Source organism: Glycine max, chromosome 15 (genome assembly GCF_000004515.6).
Source record: "Glycine max cultivar Williams 82 chromosome 15, Glycine_max_v4.0, whole genome shotgun sequence".
Lineage (NCBI taxonomy): Eukaryota > Viridiplantae > Streptophyta > Magnoliopsida > Fabales > Fabaceae > Glycine > Glycine max.
The window spans coordinates 728685-748904 of record NC_038251.2 but is presented as its reverse complement, the minus strand read 5'-3'; the positions used below and the strand labels follow the sequence as shown (position 1 = coordinate 748904).

The following is a 20220-nucleotide window of genomic DNA, read 5'->3' as shown; positions in this document are numbered from 1 at the left end:
AGTACATGAACAAAAGATGAACAGAAGTTCAACAATGGAGGAGCACGCATTGAAAGCTTCTACCAATACTCATTCCAACAACTCTAGAGGAAGGGGTAGAGGTAGAGGTAGAGGAAGAGGACGTGGAGATCGAGGAAATAGAGATTTTAGCAATAATTCCAAAGACAATAATGATCAATTTCAAGGCAATGGTAGAGGAAGAGATCATGATAAATCAAAGGTACAATGCTATAAATGTCATAAATTTGGTCATTATGCCTCTAATTGTTTATACTATATTGCCTAATCTTAAAGAAAAAGGGAAAAGTTCAAATTTTATCGAGGAGAAAAAAGTGGAAACCTTATTGATGGCTGTTGAAGATGCAAAAGACAGCGAGACAAAAATCTGGTATGTAGAGACTGGTTGTAGTAATCACATGAGTGGAAGTAAGTCCTCTTTCTCATATTTTAATGAAGATTTTCATTCCACGGTTAGCTTTGGTGATTGTTCTATTGTAAAAGTGATGGGAAAAGGTGATATTAAAATAAAAGCCAGGAATGGTTTTGTAGAAACAACTTCTAATGTGCTCCATGTCCCTGACTTGAAAAGCAACTTGTTAAGTGTTGGTCAATTGCAAGAAAAAGGTTATGAACTTTTTATTAGCAAATGTACTTGTGAAATTTTTGATCCTATTTGAGGTGCCATTGCAGTTATAAAAATGAATTCAGGCAGGTTATTCCCACTAAAGATTGAAAGCATTCATTCTAGTTTAATGGCCAAAGATACTGTTTCTACTTGGTCGTGGCATTATCGTTATGGTCATTTGAGTTTTAGTGGATTGAAGACCCTTGAACAAAAAAACATGGTGATAGGCCTTCCACAAATTACTGCTCCTTCTCGTTTGTGAAGAATGTGTTGTTAGCAAACAACATCATTCTCAGTTCCCTAATGGAAAGTCATGGAGAGCAAAATGTGTTTTGGAATTGATTCATTTAGATATATGTGGTCCAATAAATCTTTCTTCCAATGGAGGTAAAAAATACTTTATTACTTTCACAGATGATTTTTTCTAGAAAAACTTGGGTCTATTTTTTGTAGGAAAAATCTGAAGCTCTCTCTTCATTTAAAAGCTTCAAAGCTTGAGTTGAAACAGAATCTGAAAAGACTATTAAGTCTCTTCGAACAGACCCTGATGGAGAGTATTGCTCAGATGAATTTTCTACTTTCTGTGTAAATCATGGAATCCGGAAGGAGTTGACAATATCATATACACCATAACAAAATGGTGTCTCATAGAGGAAAAATAGAACCATTCTCAACATGGTACGATGCCTCTTGACTAAGAGTGGCATTTCAAAAGAATTTTGGCCTGAAGCTATTAATTAGAGTGTGCATATTCTAAATAGAAGTCCTACATTTGCTGTGAAAAAAATATGACATCAGAGAAGGCATGGAGCGGAAGAAAACCAACAGTGGACCACTTCAAGATATTTGGATGCATTGCTTATGCCCATATTCTAGATAAGAAAATATCAAAGCTTGATGATAAAGGTGAAAAATGTATCTTTCTTGGTGTTAGTGATCAATCAAAAGCATATAAATTGTATAATCCTGCCACTAAAAAGATCATTATTAGTCGTGATGTTGTTTTTGATGAAGAAAGATTTTGGGAAAATAACATAGATGAAACAAAGCAAATTCTTGCAAACTTTGATGAAGATAATGAAGATGAAGAGTTTCAGACAAGGGACCTAGAAGAACAACGAATTCCAGCAATCACAGTTGAAGATGAAAGACCTCAACGAGCAAGAAGAAGGCTTGCATGGATGTCTGATTGTGAGGTAACAGGAATTGAAGATCCCATTACTCATTCTGCTTTGTTTTCAAATTGTGACCCTACAACCTTTAAAAGTGCTATCAAAGAAGAAAAATGGAGAAAAGTGATGGATGATGAAATTGATTCCATTGAAAGAAATGATACTTGGGAGTTGTGTGATCTTCCAAATGGACATAATACCATAAGAGTGAAATGGGTTTTCAAAACAAAACTGAAAGAAAATGGTGAAATGGATAAATATAAGGCATGCTTGGTGGCCATGGGTTACAAGCAGTAGTATGAGGTTGATTACACATAAGTGTTTTCACCAGTTGCAAGACATGATACAATCAAGTTAGTAGTTGCACAAGCAGCACAAAATGCAGGGCCTATATTTCAACTAGATGTAAAGTCAGCATTCTTACATGGTTATTTGGAGGAACAGGTATTTATTGATCAACTCCCTAGTTATGTGAAAATTGGAAATGAGCACAAAGTTTACAAATTAAAAAAGGCTCTTTATGGACTAAAACAAGCCCCTCAAGCTTGGTATAGTCACATTGAGTCTTATTTCATAAAAACTGGTTTTGCAAAATGCCCTTATGAGCATTCATTGTTTATTAAATCTAATGAAAAAGGAAAAATGCTCATAGTATGCTTATATGTTGATGATCTTATATTTACTGAAAATTGTACTCTCATGTTTGATGAATTCAAGAAGTCTATGATGAATGAGTTCGAAATGACTGATCTTGACATGATGCATTACTTTCTAGGTATAGAAATACTGCAATCAGATATTGGAATTTTTCTATCTCAAAAGAAATATGTGAGAAATATTTTGGACAGATTTCAGATGCATGATTGCAATTTTGTAAACATTCCAATTGAGTGTGGTTTGAAGTTGCACAAAGATCCTGAAGGGAAGAAAATAAACAGTATACTTTATAAACAGATTGTGGGAAACTTAATGTATCTAACTACAACTAGGCATGATATAATGTATTTTGTAAGTTTGATTAGCAGGTACATGGAGAATCCTATAGAAATGCATTTACTTGTGCTAAAAGAATTCTTTGCTACTTGCAAGGAACAAGAGAATTTGAGTTGTTCTATAAGAGAGGTGAAAATTTCAATCTGTTGGGATTCACTGATAGTGATTATGCTGGAGATTCAGATGACAAGAAAAGTACTTTTGGCTATATTTTTATGATGGGGTTTGCAGCGATCTCTTGGTCATCACGGAAGCAGCCCATTGTCACTTTATCCACAACAAAAGCGAAATTTGTAGCAGCTTCAGCATGTGCTTACCAAGCAATTTGGCTAAGGAATATTCTTGAAGAAGTTCACTTCAAGCAACAAGGTCCAACTCTCATCTATTGTGATAATAGTTCCACCATAAAGTTATCAAAGAATCCTATTATGCATGGAAGAAACAAGCACATAGATGTGAGATTTCATTTTTTAAGAGACCTATCAAATGAAGGAATTATTGATCTTATCTGCTGCAAGAGTGAAGTGCAAATTGCTGACATCATGACCAAACCATTGAAGTTGTCTGCATTTCAGAAGCTAAGGAATTTGCTTGGAGTCTGCATGCTTAATGAATCTCATTAAACTGATAGTTTGCAAACTTTCAATTTAACGGAGGATTTGTTAGCTTTCTATATTTTATAACCTTTGTAACTGTTCTTTTAATGGTTAATAATCATCTTTATTATTAGAATATAGGTTACAACTATTAAATTTTTCTCTTTTATGATCATTTGATTATTACTATATAATATTTACTTATAAAAGACCTCATATTATTCAGAATAAAATTATACACTCTTGCTATCTCTACCATCTCTTTATTCTACACTCTTGTCATAAGCCAAATTAATAATACTAGTAATACATGTGCTAACATCCAAATTAGTGGCAATGAACGATGGAGAGTCTCGTTAGACTTTTCATAAAGATAGATGTTTTGATATAAGCACGTGTATATGTTGTAGACAGCTTTTTCTACGGTCAATCCTTTGGGCATTTCTACGGTAAATAGTGAGGAGATCCAGAAAATAATATATATATCTATAAATTCAGAAGCCTACGTGGTGGGATAGCAGCTCTCCATGCCTCTAAATCAAAGCCACGGATGGGCATCACATGGGTATCTTGATATTTAATTAATTTTTATTAGATGTGAATTGAAGAACGCACAATGCACCAATCTAATCTAATATTTATGGTTTAGGGAGGTCGGTATAGATGCAGCCCCATCATTCGTCTTAAGAATTTTACTAAAGTGGCAATTAATGATCTTGTTAGTTGTTCACTCGCCAAGCATTAAGCTGTATAGCATCTTTCTTCTTCGCACACATATCACCATGTCTTAAGCCGCAAGATCAAATTGAATCCTGTGTTGCACATGCTTCATCCGCTTTCGGATCCCATAATCTCTTTTTAAAATACTCTCAATCACTCTAATCTTAGTCTTTAAAAAGAATTATAAATTAATTAATGTTCTAACTTTTTAATAAAATACTCAAATATCTATTTTTATTTTATCCTTCAATAATTAATATTATTTTAAAAAGACTTAATAATACTTTTACTAAAATCAAGAGAAAGAACAAATATATTTTAGTAAAATTATCCCTAATCAATATTAATTATCTTCAAATATTTACTCTATTGGTTTCTGTGAAAAAAACTTTTAAATATGAGTTATTTTGGGACGGCAGAATATTATTTATGAATCTCACTGTTAGGATGACTTAGTAATACAGAAAGATCGAGTAACATGCATGAGAACTCATTCAAATCTTTATTATCATTGTATAAAAAAAAAGGTTATTTGTTGACGTGTGTATTGTGAAGTTCAAATAAAAAATTATTTATGATATTGACGTAATAATAAGATATTGACATTACATTAACGTACTAATTTACTGAATGAGGAAAAGCATTAAGCTTTCTTGAATCAATTGGCAAATTAATTTGAATATTATAATTATTCTTGTGGCATATATTGACGTCACATATATGCGTTCACTACGCTTAGCATATCGGAGCGGCTAGATATTCTCCCTCTGCACCTTTTTTTGCTTGTGACCGTCTATTAACTTTTGTTTGAAGGTAAAACCAAGGTGAAAATATATCACAAGATTAATGCGATCGAAATTAAAAAGGTATCAATTAGAAAGTGGAAAGAGCATATTCCCTTTCCTTGCTGTTGCTGTGTATATCTTAAACTATCTCTCTATATATATGAGCCATGAAGCACCATTCCATTGTAAATACCAAATACAAATACAATACAAGCCTAATTAGCTTTCTTTCTTTGACATCAATTCAATTAGAGAAGAAAGAATGAGAAAGAGTCACTTGCAACAACCTTCATCAGAAGTGCAAAGAGAGGGAGAGAGCAGCAAGTGGATAGAGAAGAGAAACCCAAGTTCAGATGATGGGGCAAAGAAGACGACTGAGGCCACTGGTCAGACAAAGAAGCCTATTAATGAAGACATCAATGCTAGTGCTGATGCCTTCATCAAGAACTTCAGGCAGCAACTTCTCATTCAAAGGCTCCAATCCATAGAGAATTACGATCAAATGCTTGCAAGGGGCCACTAGCTACCTAATATATATCCTTAATTTCACATTTATATGGGCGTAAACAGCTATATATGTAATGTAAGCTATTATATGCATGCATGTATCATTTCTATATCTTGATTTGTTGTTTCTTTATTGTAGAAGCATGGTTTACACTTTAATTACAGAGAAATAAGGAGCAGAGCAGAATATATAGTATACAGTCCCTGCCAAAATTATGCACGAATTTGTATTCTTCATTTGGCTTATGGTGTAACATCTTGGTACACTGGAAAATATATATACTGTTTTAATTCGTACTTTGCTTTTTTCTATTGGCATTAAAATGGTATCTAGTCTTGTCTTTTAGATAAGGATTCCGCTAGCAAAATCAGGTCATAAAAATACGTAGGGTCAATGATTGATGAATGGTGAACTCTGTTAGTTATATAAAATAAAATGATGTTTAGCTTCTTGGTTGTCTATCAAAATAAGGTTATAAACATATATATTGGAATCTATCAAACATTTTCCTAGCAAAAATCCATCATAAAAGAAGTTAAAGAAAATATTTCTTAAACATTTAATGTGTTATTAAACACTTAGAGAGGATAAAAAAAGAAAAAAAAATAGATATATTATAATTTATAATATAATAAGAAGAGAGAGATTAATGAGAATTAGTGTTGATAGAATGTTTAACAAAATAAGAAGTGATTAGTATATTATTATTCGTTTATGTTAGGACTCCACATGATTTTCACTTTTAAAGCATTATTCCGCTTTAAATATACTTGTGTATATTTACCAAATGTTGTTTGCTGTGAGTGATTCAACACACATCCTTTAACCAGGACCGTGAGATTGATCCCAATAGAGTTACAATATTTGTGAGTATGTTACTCTTTCATGGGCCGATACAAAGGAAAATTGGCTCAGGCTCACATGTTTGAATAGCACCTGATTATGTATATATATAGAGAGAGAGGGGAAAATGTTTGATTAATAACTATTGTACTATTCAATATCTAAAGAGAATAAAAAAAGAGAAAGAAATAAGTAGGATAAAATTTATAATGTGATAAAGAAGAAAAATAGAGATAAATAAAACATGTTGGTAGGATACTTAAAATAAAGGATGATATATGTATCATCACTCTAAATCTTAATACAGTGTTGATGTTATAATTAAATGTTATGCTATTTTTTAATTTGACATTCCTTAAAATTTAACTTGAATTTTTTAAAATAAAAATTTTACCTACATTTTTTTGCTGCCATTTTTTAACAGATACCAAACTATTTCTGGGTATACTACTTGTTAAATTCTAAAAGAAAGGTTTTGTTTGAACTTTGAAACTGTTTTAAATATAAAATATATTCATTTAAACACAAATTTGCATGTTAACTTTTGGAATGGGACATACAATGAAATTTAGAAAGAAAAATAAGGGGTTTTGCACCTCCAAATTTGGTTGCAGGCACCACATTACATTAAGTGTAATGGAGGTAAAGGAAGCAACACTCTTGATCAGTAAATAAAAAGGGAACTTGCTATATTCACTCTCCTTCTTTGCTTATGTACTCTTTTTTTCCAAATAAATAGGGTAATGTATTTTTTAAAAAAACAAATTGAAAGGGAAAGTGAATATAGCAACTGCCCATAAAAAGTGATTAAATGCCTATATAGATATTTTGGGCTTTAGGCCCATGTAAAACGTAGCCTCAGAGAATAACGGTTATTTGGGATCACATTTGCGATAGCATTCAGTTAGGGTAAATTCTATTTGCAACGCGTTGTCTCTCTTCATAACGATGCTGTGGTTGACCAATTAAGCACATTCAAGTATTATAATGATAAGTAAACTAGTAAAGCATCGTCTCGCAAATAAAGAACAAGTCTCATGTGTGAGATTTTCGTTTTGGAATTTTTATAAAAAAAATGTGAGACTAACCTTCGAATCATGGTAATGATTAATTTTTTTTCTCTCTAAAATAACAACCATAAACTTTGATCTCTTAATTTTACAGATAAAATTCACTTGAGATCAAAGCCCACTTTCATTATGACCAAGATCAACTATGAATCTACTGTTATAGGTGGAACACGTTTGCTTAAAATAAATTATTCATTGTTTAGTACTATAATTATTTGTTTTTTTTATATAGAAAATAAGCTATAGTGTATTTTATATTACAATTTGCTTCTTATAAAAAGGATTGAAAGTAACATTTACTAACCTTTGCAATTTTCTCTCATGCTTTCACGCATAATTGATTTTTGCATTCTCAATTTATCAAAATAGATTCTCTTGTGTATATATCAAATTCTATTTAGATGTAATATTTACTTCTCTCTTCATAAATATTAAATAGACTTTATTTTGTTAATGTGTACCGATTCCGTACAAAATCTGTTTATAGTCTTACTATATTAAAATCGATCATACATTTAAAATCGATCATACATTCGAACATCCCAATAAATTATATAGGAGTTTTTATAATTTCGGAAATAAATTATTGCAGACAAAATTGGCATTCCGAGTCAGCTTTTCTGTTTGTTTTGCTGGTGCTGATTCAGCTTATATCGACGTATAATGAATAACTTTCATCCCTATTACATTAGAGTTTCAATTTGTTATATCCAAGTCATCGTGAAAGATATTTTTTGGGTACCTAAAAACATGTACTGTATTATTTTCCGTATTATTAGTTTGCTGATGTCGAACATGAGTAGGCATGCATGAAAGATCACTTCATGATAGAAACGTTTGCTCTGCCACTTTCACCTAACCTTGCTCGTTTCATTCTATACACATGATTGGTTACTGATTTGAATTTTATTATTAAGAAATTATTTTTTTATCTTCTTGCTTATGTAATTGGAAGAGTCAACAAATTGATTATAGAACTTCTATATCGGGTCTAAACAAGATGTAATTATTTTTTTTCCTTTCTCCCATGTGAACAACACCAATTATAATAAATAGGTTTTTTTTTTAAGTTAAAACAAAAATAACGTCAATCTATTCATTCAACTAAGCTCCATCTAATAAAATATAATATTTTACTTTACATTTAAGTCACTTAAATCTAAATAATAAAAATGAAATTTTCAATATATATATACATGCATCTTATCTTTTATCTTGAAACTCTACCTTTCAGCCATTGAATATTTACACTTAACAAATTGACCAAGACCAAGCTAAAGACATTTGAAAATTATTCGAACTCAGATTTATCGAACGTGCTTAATTGTATAACCATTGCTGCCATGTTTATCTTGTTTTGTATTCCACATTTAAACTTAATTTTTTTCACTTAGTATTAATGGAAGGTAAAGGAAATTAAAGAATACAAATTAAATTAAATAAAATGGGTACATAAACATTTTAAAATGATAGTTTGTCTCATAGTTCAAACTTACACATATTATTCTCAATTTGAAGTGTTGTCTAAATTCATACGGATTAAATCCAATAATTATAAACAAATTACAATATCTGTATAATAAATGAGTTTATAATTTGAAAATTATATAACTCCTTAGGGCTTAGAGTTGCTAATTCCATTGGTAAAGTTATCTTAATCACAAATTCTATTTCTAAAACGGGAAAAGGTTATCTAATTTTTATCTTCAAAATCTACACAACTTTGTAACTCCTGAAGAAATAACTCATAAACTTTTTACTCGATGTATTTATATTGATGAGTTAAAAAAATTCAAATCATGAATTGATTCTGGATTTTACTCTTTCTCCTTAAAATTGATCACCTTCATATAAACTCTTCTTACTTTTTTTATATACTAAATTACTCATATGCACCAATAATAAAGTGTCACTTGGATCGAGAAAGCTTAGATACCAAAGCGAATGCTCACTTGAGAAATGATGCAAGAAAGCAAATCTCATTTCGGAAAAACCACTGGCACAAATTAAACCATACTTCTCTTTTTTTTATTTTAATAAGAAGCGAATATATATGGAATAATTTATTACTGCAAAGGAACTAGACAGAATGATAAAATAAGGAATAATCTAAACAGCATGAAAAAGGAGGAAATGATCATCATCATGATCTGACTAGTGGCTAGCTATTGGTTGAGAAATTGGTGTATCTGTTGAAGAATTTGAAGGTTGAGTCTGGAGCATGATCTGACCATGCCATTGTTATTGCCACTCGCTGCTAAGGGGATCACGGGAAGGCTATCACAATTGCATATCTCAATCATGAACCCATCTGGGTCATGAAAAAACAACTGATCCACTTTAATCCCTCCTTCCTCTACCGTTGCATGCACGTATTCAATCTCCATCTCCCCAAGCTTCTTCTCCACTGCCCCCATGCTTTCACACTAATTAATTCATCACAACAACATATAATGCCATGTTAATTTCTTTTATTCAATCACTTCATTAAATCACACTTCATTACGAGAATGAGAACAATGTTTTTTGTCCTTTCTGCACATGCAGCCAGGAAGGGGAGAGCTTAATTAGAACTTGAAACTAATACAAACGATTTTGCACTACAAGACATTGTTTGTGATTTTGTCTGTTTTGGCACTTTAATTTAACCCCATTTTAAGCCGCTGCTTTTATTTATTGTTGGCTTTTTCTAAGAACTGGAGTGTACTTTTCTTTCATTTTCCCCGACCAAGGGTAGCAACTAGGCTCCTAATTATTCTCCTATAATTAATTAAGAATGGCATGATCACTTGATTTTTTTTATCTGGGTACAAAACTGTATCAAGCATTTAATTTGAAGTTTAATTAAATAAAGGTAAAATTGTATTTTTAGTCACTCTTCGGATTTGATCCCTTGTAATTTAATTTACGAACTAGGTCCTCCTATGTTGTAAAATTGTGCAATATTAGTCTACCATGTCACAATTAGACGTTGACCGATAACAAGTGACGTTAATGACCGTCACGTTCTTATTGGATGATGACTGTCACGTGTCATGTTCTGATTGGATGTCAACTCCATGAAAGATGAAATGGATTGTTGTTTTCATTGACCAATCACAACACGTAGCGGTCAACATTTCTTTGTAGCGATCAACGTCTATTTGTAGTCTGGGGATTAATATTGTACAATTTTACAAAATAGAAGGACCTAATTCATAAATTAAATTAATAGGAGATGAAATTTAAAATCGAAATTTACAATTTTGACTTAAATAAAAGTCACAATCGGATATACTAAAATCTTGCCTGGAATGATATATGGTTATCTTTTGGATTAATTTTCGTCTTTCTTGGAACGTTGTCGGGGTCCTCGGCTTGCAGCAAGTGAATTCCAATTCCGTATCCGAATAGCCTGTACAATGATACAATGATCAAATAGAAAATACCGACAAGGTTAAAAAACAGTGAGAAAAAATTACTCCCTAAGAAAAGAAAATAACAAACAAATATTGTTTGTATAAAGGTTTGGCGTTTTTGTCAATTGTTAATTAAAATAGTAATTACCATGCCCCGTCAAAATCAAATGATCCCGGCCTCCTGATGGGAAAAAATCCGAGAAGGTTCTGGTAGAAGTTGATAGATTCTTTCACGGAGGTACAGATGAGAGAGATATGGTTCACAGACTTTAGGTGCAGAGGGTTTCCTACGTTTTCTTTCATTGTGTTGTGCTCCCAAGCATACAACGTACGACGGAAACAAATAAAAGCTTTTGAGAGAGAGATAGAGAGAGAGGATAAAGGAAGGAAGCAGAAAGAGAGGAAGTGCACCAGGTAAGGCGAAATGGGTGGCCACTTTATATAGACAGACGCCACCATCTGTGCCACGTCGGAGTTGGATGGATTTTGTTTTCCTGACACATCATTTCCACGTTAAACGATTAGGCAAACATTAATTTTGGTACAAGGACACTACATGAATTTTTGTAATGAAAAATCTGATTGAATATTTTTTAATTAATTATTTCAAAATTAATGTTTTTTTAAACTATGACTCAGTGACAATATTTTTACTGTTAGTTTCTTTAATTGATTTTAATAGAAAAATAATATTAAGTACAAATATTCCTTCTTTCTCCGTGTGTGTTAGAAAAATATTTGTTGGTAAAAATTAATCTCTTAAATAGATTATAATATGTTGAATACTTCTTAACTATTGGTGGAAAAATATTTAATTCATTCAAAAATAAAACACTTATTGGATCACTAAATCAAATTAAAAATAATATATATATAGCATTTGTTGAATAACTAATAAATATTTAATTTGAATTTGTAAATGAATTTTCATGATTCTAGCATTCTCCCAAAATTAAATTTATAACTCTTGTCTAATCTCCCACTAAGTATAACCCATAAGGTTGATATAGTAATTTAAGATTTTATTCAAAAATAATTTATTTAACTAAAGAATTTATATTTAATTTTTTCCGTACATCTTTGTTTTTTTCAACGGATTGCGATTTTTTACCCATAAAAAAATCCCACATAACTATGTTGACATTATAAAAGGTTGCATGGATTATAATGGGAAAGCTTCCAATTCAGTTTTGGTTATGATTCTACATTTTAGTGTTTTAGATATGATTTGTCATGTTTTGAATATGATTTTAAGGAGTTAATAATTATAATTTTCGCATCTTAATCATAGTTATTTCATTCTGAACGATTTTCGATCCAAACACAATATTAATCTCTTGGCAAAGGAAACATTTTTGCTAAAATGATATTTTTATTATCATGTTTAAATATTAAGAGTAAAAAAATTAAGAGATATTTTTTAAAATGATGAACAAAAATAGAAATGGTTTCTTTAAATTCCAAAAGCTCTAGAAATTTTTGCATTTTCAATTCTATCTTTTTATATAACCGATGGTTCAATAATTGAGTATCACAAGAACACTTAAAAAATATCCATTTTCAATTTAATATTTTGACGTGACCGATTTTTCAATAATAGAGTATCCCGTTCATCGATTTTAAATTTATACTGCAATAATTAAACGCGTACTCTCACAAGTTTCATATCTCGTGAAGTCGCGAGCAAATCAAATCTTTGTTCGATTTTAGATTTTCTAAATATTTTTAATTAGACTCACAATTTATTTCGAGGTACTATTATTATAAGCTCATTTATTTTGTGGTCGAATCTCTTTGTCCCACCTATTCATTTACAAACTAAAATAGACTATGCAGACGCCATATACCCTTTTTCAGAGATAATGAATGCACTATCAAGAACACGTCAATAATGAATAAATCTTTTATATGAACCTTTTGCAGAGTTAATCCACTAGTTGGTCTGTTGAAAAGTTTAGATAGACTCATACTATCATAGATTCTAACCTTCTTCGTACGACAATTATATATATATATATATATATATATATATATATATATATATATATATATATATATATATATATATATATATATATATATATATATATATATATATATATATATATATATATATATATATATATATATATATATATATATATATATATATATATATATATAAACCTTTTCTAATAGCTAACCTGAATGTATTATAAACTATTTTTAGAGTTAAATATATCTTTAGTTGATGTAAAAACATAAATGTTCACTTTTATTTCTTAAAAAATATCTCTCTTTTATTTATTTATAAAAATGACTTAGGTGTAGCTTTTATTACCCTCACCTTTAACTAAAATAAAAGAGGACACGAGCTACACCTAACATATTTTATAAACGAGAGAAAAAAAACTTTAGTGACTAAAAATAATGATTTTTTATTTATTTACAGTGATTAAAAATATATTAATCCTTATTTTTCTATCACAATGTATCCTGTCTCTTATTGTTTTTGTTCTTTCTTGACTTGATCTCACATGAAAATTCTTGTTATTGGCCAAATTGTCATATGTATGATAAATTTTGACTTTTATACTTGTTATTTAAATCATAAAAAGAATAAATTATTTTTATTGGATAATGTAAAAAAAATTATATTCAATGTAAATGAGTATTAACCTAAAACCTAAAAGCAAATTTATCATGTGTAATTTTTATAATTAATATATACTGAATGGCAGTGCTGTTGTATTGGTGAAGGGGCGTGGCCCAATAAGATTCCGAAGAGTGAATGAAATGTTGGGCCCGAGCCTTGGGAGTGAGAATTGAGAAAGGGGTGCATTCTGTTCTGTGTTTCGGGGTTACGCTTTGCGAGTGAGAATTGATAAACAAATCGTTAGGGTTTTTTGGTTGTGCGAGTGAGAGTGAGAGAGAACAATGGAAGACATAACAGAGGGAGTGAACAACATCAACATCTCTGATTCGTATAAGAAAAATCGCATTCAGGTCTCTAACACCAAGAAGCCCCTCTTCTTCTACGTTAATCTGGCCAAGGTACCACCACTCCATTTTCAGGTTTCGAAGCTCGCGAGAGTTTTTTCTTTTCATGTTTAATTTTGTTGATTCTGCAGAGATATATGCAACAGCATGATGAGGTCGAGCTCTCAGCTCTAGGAATGGGTATTGAAATCCCTCTCGCCTTTTTTCCTCTTTTATTCCTTGAATTTCGCTTGTTGGTTCTATTGGTTGCTTATTGATTAGTAACGTGGACTCGTTCTTTTCGTTCATTCAGGTATTATTCTAGTTATAGCCTTATAGGCTTGCTACATATAACTTTATGTGAAAAACTCACAGAATGATAACAGTTCAATGATCTAACCTTCGTTGGACTAAAGATGTTACTCTGTTCTTCTGACTAAACTTTCTATACTGTGATACTGGTGAGTGGTGATACTGGCAACCATCAATATGCGCTCATGCTCAGTTTTAACGCTTAATTTTACCGGCCTCCCCTTCTCCAATCCCTTGCGTAGCATAGGTTTGTTTGCTGTACTGACCCATGGTATCCTTTAGCTAGGGCCTAGGCTGGTAACAACTTAAGTTTGGAAAATCTGACTATGACAAATTGGATGAACTAATTTTTAAAATAGCTGTATTTTGGAGGTCATGTAATTAGAGTTTTGCCTTCGATTGGTGGTTACCCTGAAGATCTACCCACAATAGCTATTCTTTAAGTTTGGGCTTGAAGTATGATCCAACACATAGTTATTGAAGTGGCATGTAGTGGTCAGCTTTGAAAATGCTACTGTGGATATAAATATAAATATAAATATAAATAATATTATAATACAAACTAAAGAATTTATAATTTTATGCAACACATTTAAATACTAAAAAACAGTAAAGAAATTCACGATAAATAATAAGTCAGAGTTTACACATGCAATCAACATCAATTTAGGAGCAATAAGAACATAGTAATGAAGTCAAGAGTGAAAGATGACGATGAAACAAAGAACATAACAAATTAGATAAGAATTAGCTGAATGTGAATTGGAAAGTCAAGAGGAAGAAGGAAGCATAGAGCACAGGAAAAACAATAGTCTTATATAGTGTGAAGGAATATAGGTCAAAACAGAGTTAACTTTTTGTTGAATGTTCAAGGCAGAAGGATTTCAAATCCTATTGTTTTTAAAGCAAAAAAATGCATTAGAAATTTGGGGAGAAAATCAGAAATCACAATTTTACCCAAAAAAAAACCTAAACAATGTTTCAGTGGTAAAAATGGGTTTTTGAGGCCTGCAATGAATTGAAAACTTTTTTTTTTTTATATTTGAGTCCAATGGCAGCCTAGGGCTGCTCCACTATAGTGTGCTATTGACAGCTATGATCTGTTGTTCAATTTGATAGAAGATATAAATGCTGGGAGAAAACTGTTGCAAGTTGCAAGTTGCAACAGTCTGCTAAGCATATTTGCATTGATAAATTAGAGGGCAATAATTCATTGATATCATGATATGTGACTGTCATATTGTCTCCTGATAATAGTAGAACTTTATTACAATACAATGTATTTCACGATTTATGGTTTATATGTGACTTTCTAATTCTCCTTTTTCTTTTCTCTTTCCCTGGTTCCAATTTTAATGTGATTTCTGAATTTTCAACCCCTATTGCATTGCTACAGCTATTGCCACAGTAGTAACTGTTGCTGAAATTTTGAAAAACAACAGACTTGCTGTTGAAAAGAGTGAGATTCTATTCTTTCTTTCTTTTTTCGTTTTTCTCTCTCCTGAGAAATGGTCCCTCTCCCTTGTTCACAATCTGTTCCTTCAATTGTTGAATAATCTAATTTGATTAATGATGGAATCCTCATGCAGAAATCAGGACATCAACTGTTGACATAAAGGATGACTCTAGAGGTCGACCTGTTCAAAAGGCCAAGGTAAGGCAGGAAACAAGTTTTTACTTACTCTAGAGTGTTTGCTTGGAGCCTATTTGTCCTTGATGTGTTTGTGCACGTGCACGTGTTTGTGCACATACTCAACTCTTAAAACTTAAAAAGAAGTTAATTTAAAATAAATAAATAAATAAACAGCAGCTTTTGTTGATTTTATGCTATAGCTTAACAGTCTCCTTCCTTCCTACCCATTGCTTTGGATTCTGCTTTATGATTTTGTCTAAGTTCTGCTTTTGATAAATTATGTTCAGATTGAAATAGTACTAGGGAAGACAGCAAACTTCGATGAGTTGATGGCTGCTGCAGCTGCTGAAGATGGTGAAAATGGAGATGTTGAAGAGCAGAGTGCATGAACAACAAATTTATTTGTATTTTTGTTGTCGTGAGGTAGAGGGCATGTCATTATTTGACTGACCAGCAATATTGAACAACAAAATTCCTTCGTTTCTTTTCTCTATAAAATAGGCTTTTCTTATTTTCATTCTTGCTTGGTTTAATTTATAAATTTTTCGTTGAGAGAGGTAGAGGGTCATGAAACGTCTAATCTTCTGAAAATTTATGAATCTTTGTTTCAATTGCCTTAGTGATCCATCTGAATAATGAAGGATAACCTTTCATTTCCTCTCCTTTTTCAGCAACAATGACCTTTTTAATGGTGAGGCTCATAATCTCTATTTCTCAACTGCATATTTACTCCCCATTTGAATATGAATTTTATAAAAGGAAAAATGCATTTTTAATTAAAATAAACAAGAATAAGAAGTTGTATTAAATTTATAAAATAGGCATCTAACAAATATCTAGATGGAAACAGAAAAGTATCGTGTCTAAGGATCTTAGCCGAAAGTTGCAAAGGATTGGCTGCAACATTATACTAATTGGGGTGGTTCATTTCGGTGTATAAATACTAAATAGGATAAATAGCTGACCTACATATAAATTTATCCAATGATATAAAATATTGAAAATTAATATAAAAAACTGTGGTGTTTATATTGGGCGTTCAACAAACACAGCAGAGCGCATTTTGAACCTTCATTAATTATGCGAGCCAGTGGAAATCCAACGAAAATAATATGTAAATCATGCTTTATAACTATTTAGTAGGAATACCATATGATCGATAATGTCATTCAGTGATTTCTTATACATACCGCTAATTGGAATATTGAAGGTACAACAGACCCTTCATCATAAAACAAGCTTCCAAGTCAATCATATGTAGTTGCCATTATCAATAGGGATGTTTCAAGAGAGATAAAGAGTTTTAGTTTCTTGGCTAGAAAAAAGGACTATTATATATGCTGATCAAACCAGATTATTCTTCTACGGATATAAAAAAAAACGGATTATTCTTCTGCTAAGAGTGCATGTTTGGATTTTAGTTCAAAATACGATATACAATTTCAAAGTAAATCTAATGATCCACAAATTCAGTTTTACAAAAGTAAGGATCTGAATGCTTTGGCAAATTTAATTTTACTTCAAACGTTGGTTTGCAATTGAAAAACAAACAAACTAATATAGCAAGTACCTAATTCCAAGATACTTGACTTTATGTCTGAGATCATTTTATGGCAAAATAAATGGGTCAGTAGGCGGGTTACGTGCATCATCAACAAGATAATTGTTAAACCTTAAAATCTAAAACAATTGAGATAGACAGTAATATACAATGTAAAGCCTGTTATATAATTAACATCAATATGAATATAAAGAAAAAATAATTAGAAGCCACCTTAGCTGTAAAACATAATTATACATGGAGCAATACTAATTGGAAAACAAGAGATACCTGCAGTGGCATACACACATTGATTCATGGATGGAATGAGACAAGTCGCTAAAACTAATGTAACAACATTAGGAGCAGTCAAACAAGTCCGTGTAATGACATAAGTACAGGTTCTCAAGAGAGTTTGAAATTGTATAGTCTCAACGAGGAGTGACTGACATTGAATTGGCTTAGAACTAAGCAATTTGGGTAGAAATTGGACACCTTGGCGGTTATCTATGGGTGGTGATGGAACTCTTGGAAGTGGATAGGTTTTATTGGTTTTGGTCCGGATGGAGCTCCATTCTCTTTTCGACATCCATCCAAACCAATGTATTCTTGTCCCATAAAGTTATCCGAAATTTCCAAGAAAGCCAGATCCCATAAACACAAGAGACCTCTCGCTGAATTTAAAGTCTGAGAAGCCAAACTATGTGTTGTACTATCTCCCAAAATTGCATGACATATTTGTGAATTCTAAGTTTCTTGTAAGCATAAAATTTGAACCCCTTCCTTCGCCACTAGGTTTTGGATAAATCTCTACTTCACCCTACTACCCAGCCCCTTTACATTGTATGATAGAACTTTTATTGATTAACTGCTTGCATCCCCTTCTTCCTCTCATCATCATGTGTCTTCCCACCCTTTTGATCTCTTGCCTCCATCAAAACAATTCTCTATAGTATCTCCTCCTCTTTGTTCCCCCTTTTGACCCTCCGATCCATTGTTGTGTTTCCATCTTTTTCAGAGGTATTGCAGCCTGTGCATATGTTCTGTTATCCCTGCCTTGATGTCCACTTCCTCTCAATTCCTTCTTCTCCTTATGACCCCCTTTCTGTACCACTCCCCCTATATGTTGCCTATTGTTCTTCTGGTACCTCAGAATATTAACATGCATTTTGGTATCACTAATGTATATCTAATCAAGTTGCTGCTCCAAACGCTTTTCGTCTTTAACCTCCAAGAACCTCACAAAGCCATACCTATCTCCCCAATAATTTCTTCTACTTGCAATGAAATCTTCCCACACTCTCCCCCATCTCTAAAAGACCCTCCAAAGATCCATCTTCTAGTATTCCGAAGGGAACTTAGACAAGAAAAACGTTGAGATATGACCAACATTGCTTACACCACCTTTCCTTCCACCCTCTCTGTCTCTCCTAGTTTGTTTCTTCTTTAACTTGACCTATAATTAATTCGTTAGTATTTTTAAATTAGTTTTATTATATTAAAATCTTTTGATTTAAATATTACTTTATTAGACGTTAGAATTGTTTAACTAAATGATTGAGTGAAAATGATTAATGTCTTAAAGTTAAGATTAAATTGTTTGAATAATATAAAATTTTGATTTTTGATGAAAATAATTTTTGATCAAATTTTACTTATTTTTTGACTAAAGTTAGAATTAATAAGATATTTTATTTGTATGAATAGAAGGATTAAGATAAAAAAATTAATTTGTTTGAAATTTTTAATGATTAGAAATTATATTAAATGTATTAATTTGAGTCAGATAAAGTTATTTAAGAATATAAAATTCTCATTATTTTTATTTATTTGTAAGATTTGAGTTTTAAACTTTACTAAAGAGAAATCAAACTTCTCCACTTAATTATTGGATAAAAAAGATTGGAATTAATTTTTTTAGTAAGATCTACATAAAAATTTACCAATATATTTGATACAAAATATTAAAATATAATATATAAAAAACTACTGTACGTATTGTTAACGTAATATTTTAAAAGTTTAAACATATTGAACGTTCATCAAACTCTGCAGAGCGAAAGTACTTCCATTAATGCTTCAAAATATAAAAAAGTAGGCTTGATTAAATTTTTTTGTAACCCCATCTTTCACATTTTTTGCGAATTTCAAAAAAATTATAAAAATTATACATTTTGTAATCCAATTTTTAAATTTTATGCATTGTCACTCAACTTTTAAAATTTTGCATATGTTGTCCCCTATAATATTATGATCAAGCATTTTTTAAGTTGAGTAATAAAATACACAATTTTATAAATTAGGTGACACAATATGAAAAAAAAACTAATTGAAAAAATGTATAAAATTTTGAAAATTGAATGATAAAATATACAAATTTTATAGTTTAATGATAAAATTTACAAAAAATATGAACGATGCGCCAAAAAAGTCAATCATTATTGCATTGTTAACTAACTATTTTAAAAGTTTACACATATTGGGCGATTCAACAAACACAACTAGTAGCTAGCAGAGCACATCTTTAGGTTTTGAACATAAATTGATTATGTATAGAAATCCACGAAAAATACAAGTAAAACATGTTTTATAACTATTTAGTAAGAGGGCCATTATAGATCATGACATTTAGTGATGTAGCTAATTAAAATATAGAAGATACATCAGATCCTTAATCATAAAACAAGCTAGCTTGAAAGTCAATCATAAAGTTGACATTATCACTAGGAATGTTTCAAGAGAGACATTAGGGTTATTATATAGGATGAGCAAATTAGGTTATTCTTCTACTAGCAATATATGTTGCAAGTACTTCCAGTATATTTATTGCCCTTTATGCCTGACATAATTTTACGCTCTAATAGGCGGGCTACCTGCATCAACAAGATAATTTTTAAACCTTAAAACTGATAAAGACAATAATAAACCACGTGAAGCCTCTTACATAATTAAAATCAATATAAATATAATTGGTGTAAGAAAAAACCAATTAAAGCCACGTTATACTAGTAAAACATAGTATTATATAAGGGATTACACATAAATTTAAATGCGCTAGAGTATATCT

At 31.1% G+C, this 20220-nt stretch overlaps 2 protein-coding genes across 2 annotated transcripts; one reads left to right on the top strand and one right to left on the bottom strand.

Moving 5' to 3' along the window:
* Window positions 1–9301: 9301 nt before the first annotated feature.
* On the bottom strand, window positions 9302–11122 carry GLYI-20 (putative lactoylglutathione lyase). The gene is made up of 3 exons (NM_001248487.3): window positions 10859–11122; window positions 10601–10706; window positions 9302–9738 (listed from the first exon to the last, which is right to left on the bottom strand). The coding sequence occupies exons 1-3, from the start codon at window positions 11011–11013 to the stop codon at window positions 9478–9480; spliced, it is 522 nt and encodes a 173-aa protein (NP_001235416.1). The 5' UTR covers window positions 11014–11122; the 3' UTR covers window positions 9302–9477.
* Window positions 11123–13471: 2349 nt separating this feature from the next.
* Window positions 13472–16108, top strand: LOC100527472 (uncharacterized). The gene is made up of 5 exons (NM_001249592.2): window positions 13472–13743; window positions 13821–13869; window positions 15377–15439; window positions 15570–15634; window positions 15901–16108. Exons 1-5 carry the CDS (start codon window positions 13627–13629, stop codon window positions 16000–16002), a joined length of 396 nt encoding a protein of 131 aa, NP_001236521.1. The 5' UTR covers window positions 13472–13626; the 3' UTR covers window positions 16003–16108.
* Window positions 16109–20220: the final 4112 nt, after the last annotated feature.

Coding starts and splice junctions, on each gene's coding strand:
- GLYI-20 (NM_001248487.3), bottom strand. CDS start 11,013: ATGAAAGAAAACGTAGGAAACCCTCTGCACCTAAAGTCTGTGAACCAT. Junction 10,707..10,858: donor TTTGATTTTGACGGGGCATG/GTAATTACTATT, acceptor ATCATTGTACAG/GCTATTCGGATACGGAATTG. Junction 9,739..10,600: donor ATAACCATATATCATTCCAG/GCAAGATTTTAG, acceptor TGAATTAATTAG/TGTGAAAGCATGGGGGCAGT.
- LOC100527472 (NM_001249592.2), top strand. CDS start 13,627: ATGGAAGACATAACAGAGGGAGTGAACAACATCAACATCTCTGATTCG. Junction 15,440..15,569: donor CAGACTTGCTGTTGAAAAGA/GTGAGATTCTAT, acceptor ATCCTCATGCAG/AAATCAGGACATCAACTGTT. Junction 15,635..15,900: donor GACCTGTTCAAAAGGCCAAG/GTAAGGCAGGAA, acceptor AATTATGTTCAG/ATTGAAATAGTACTAGGGAA.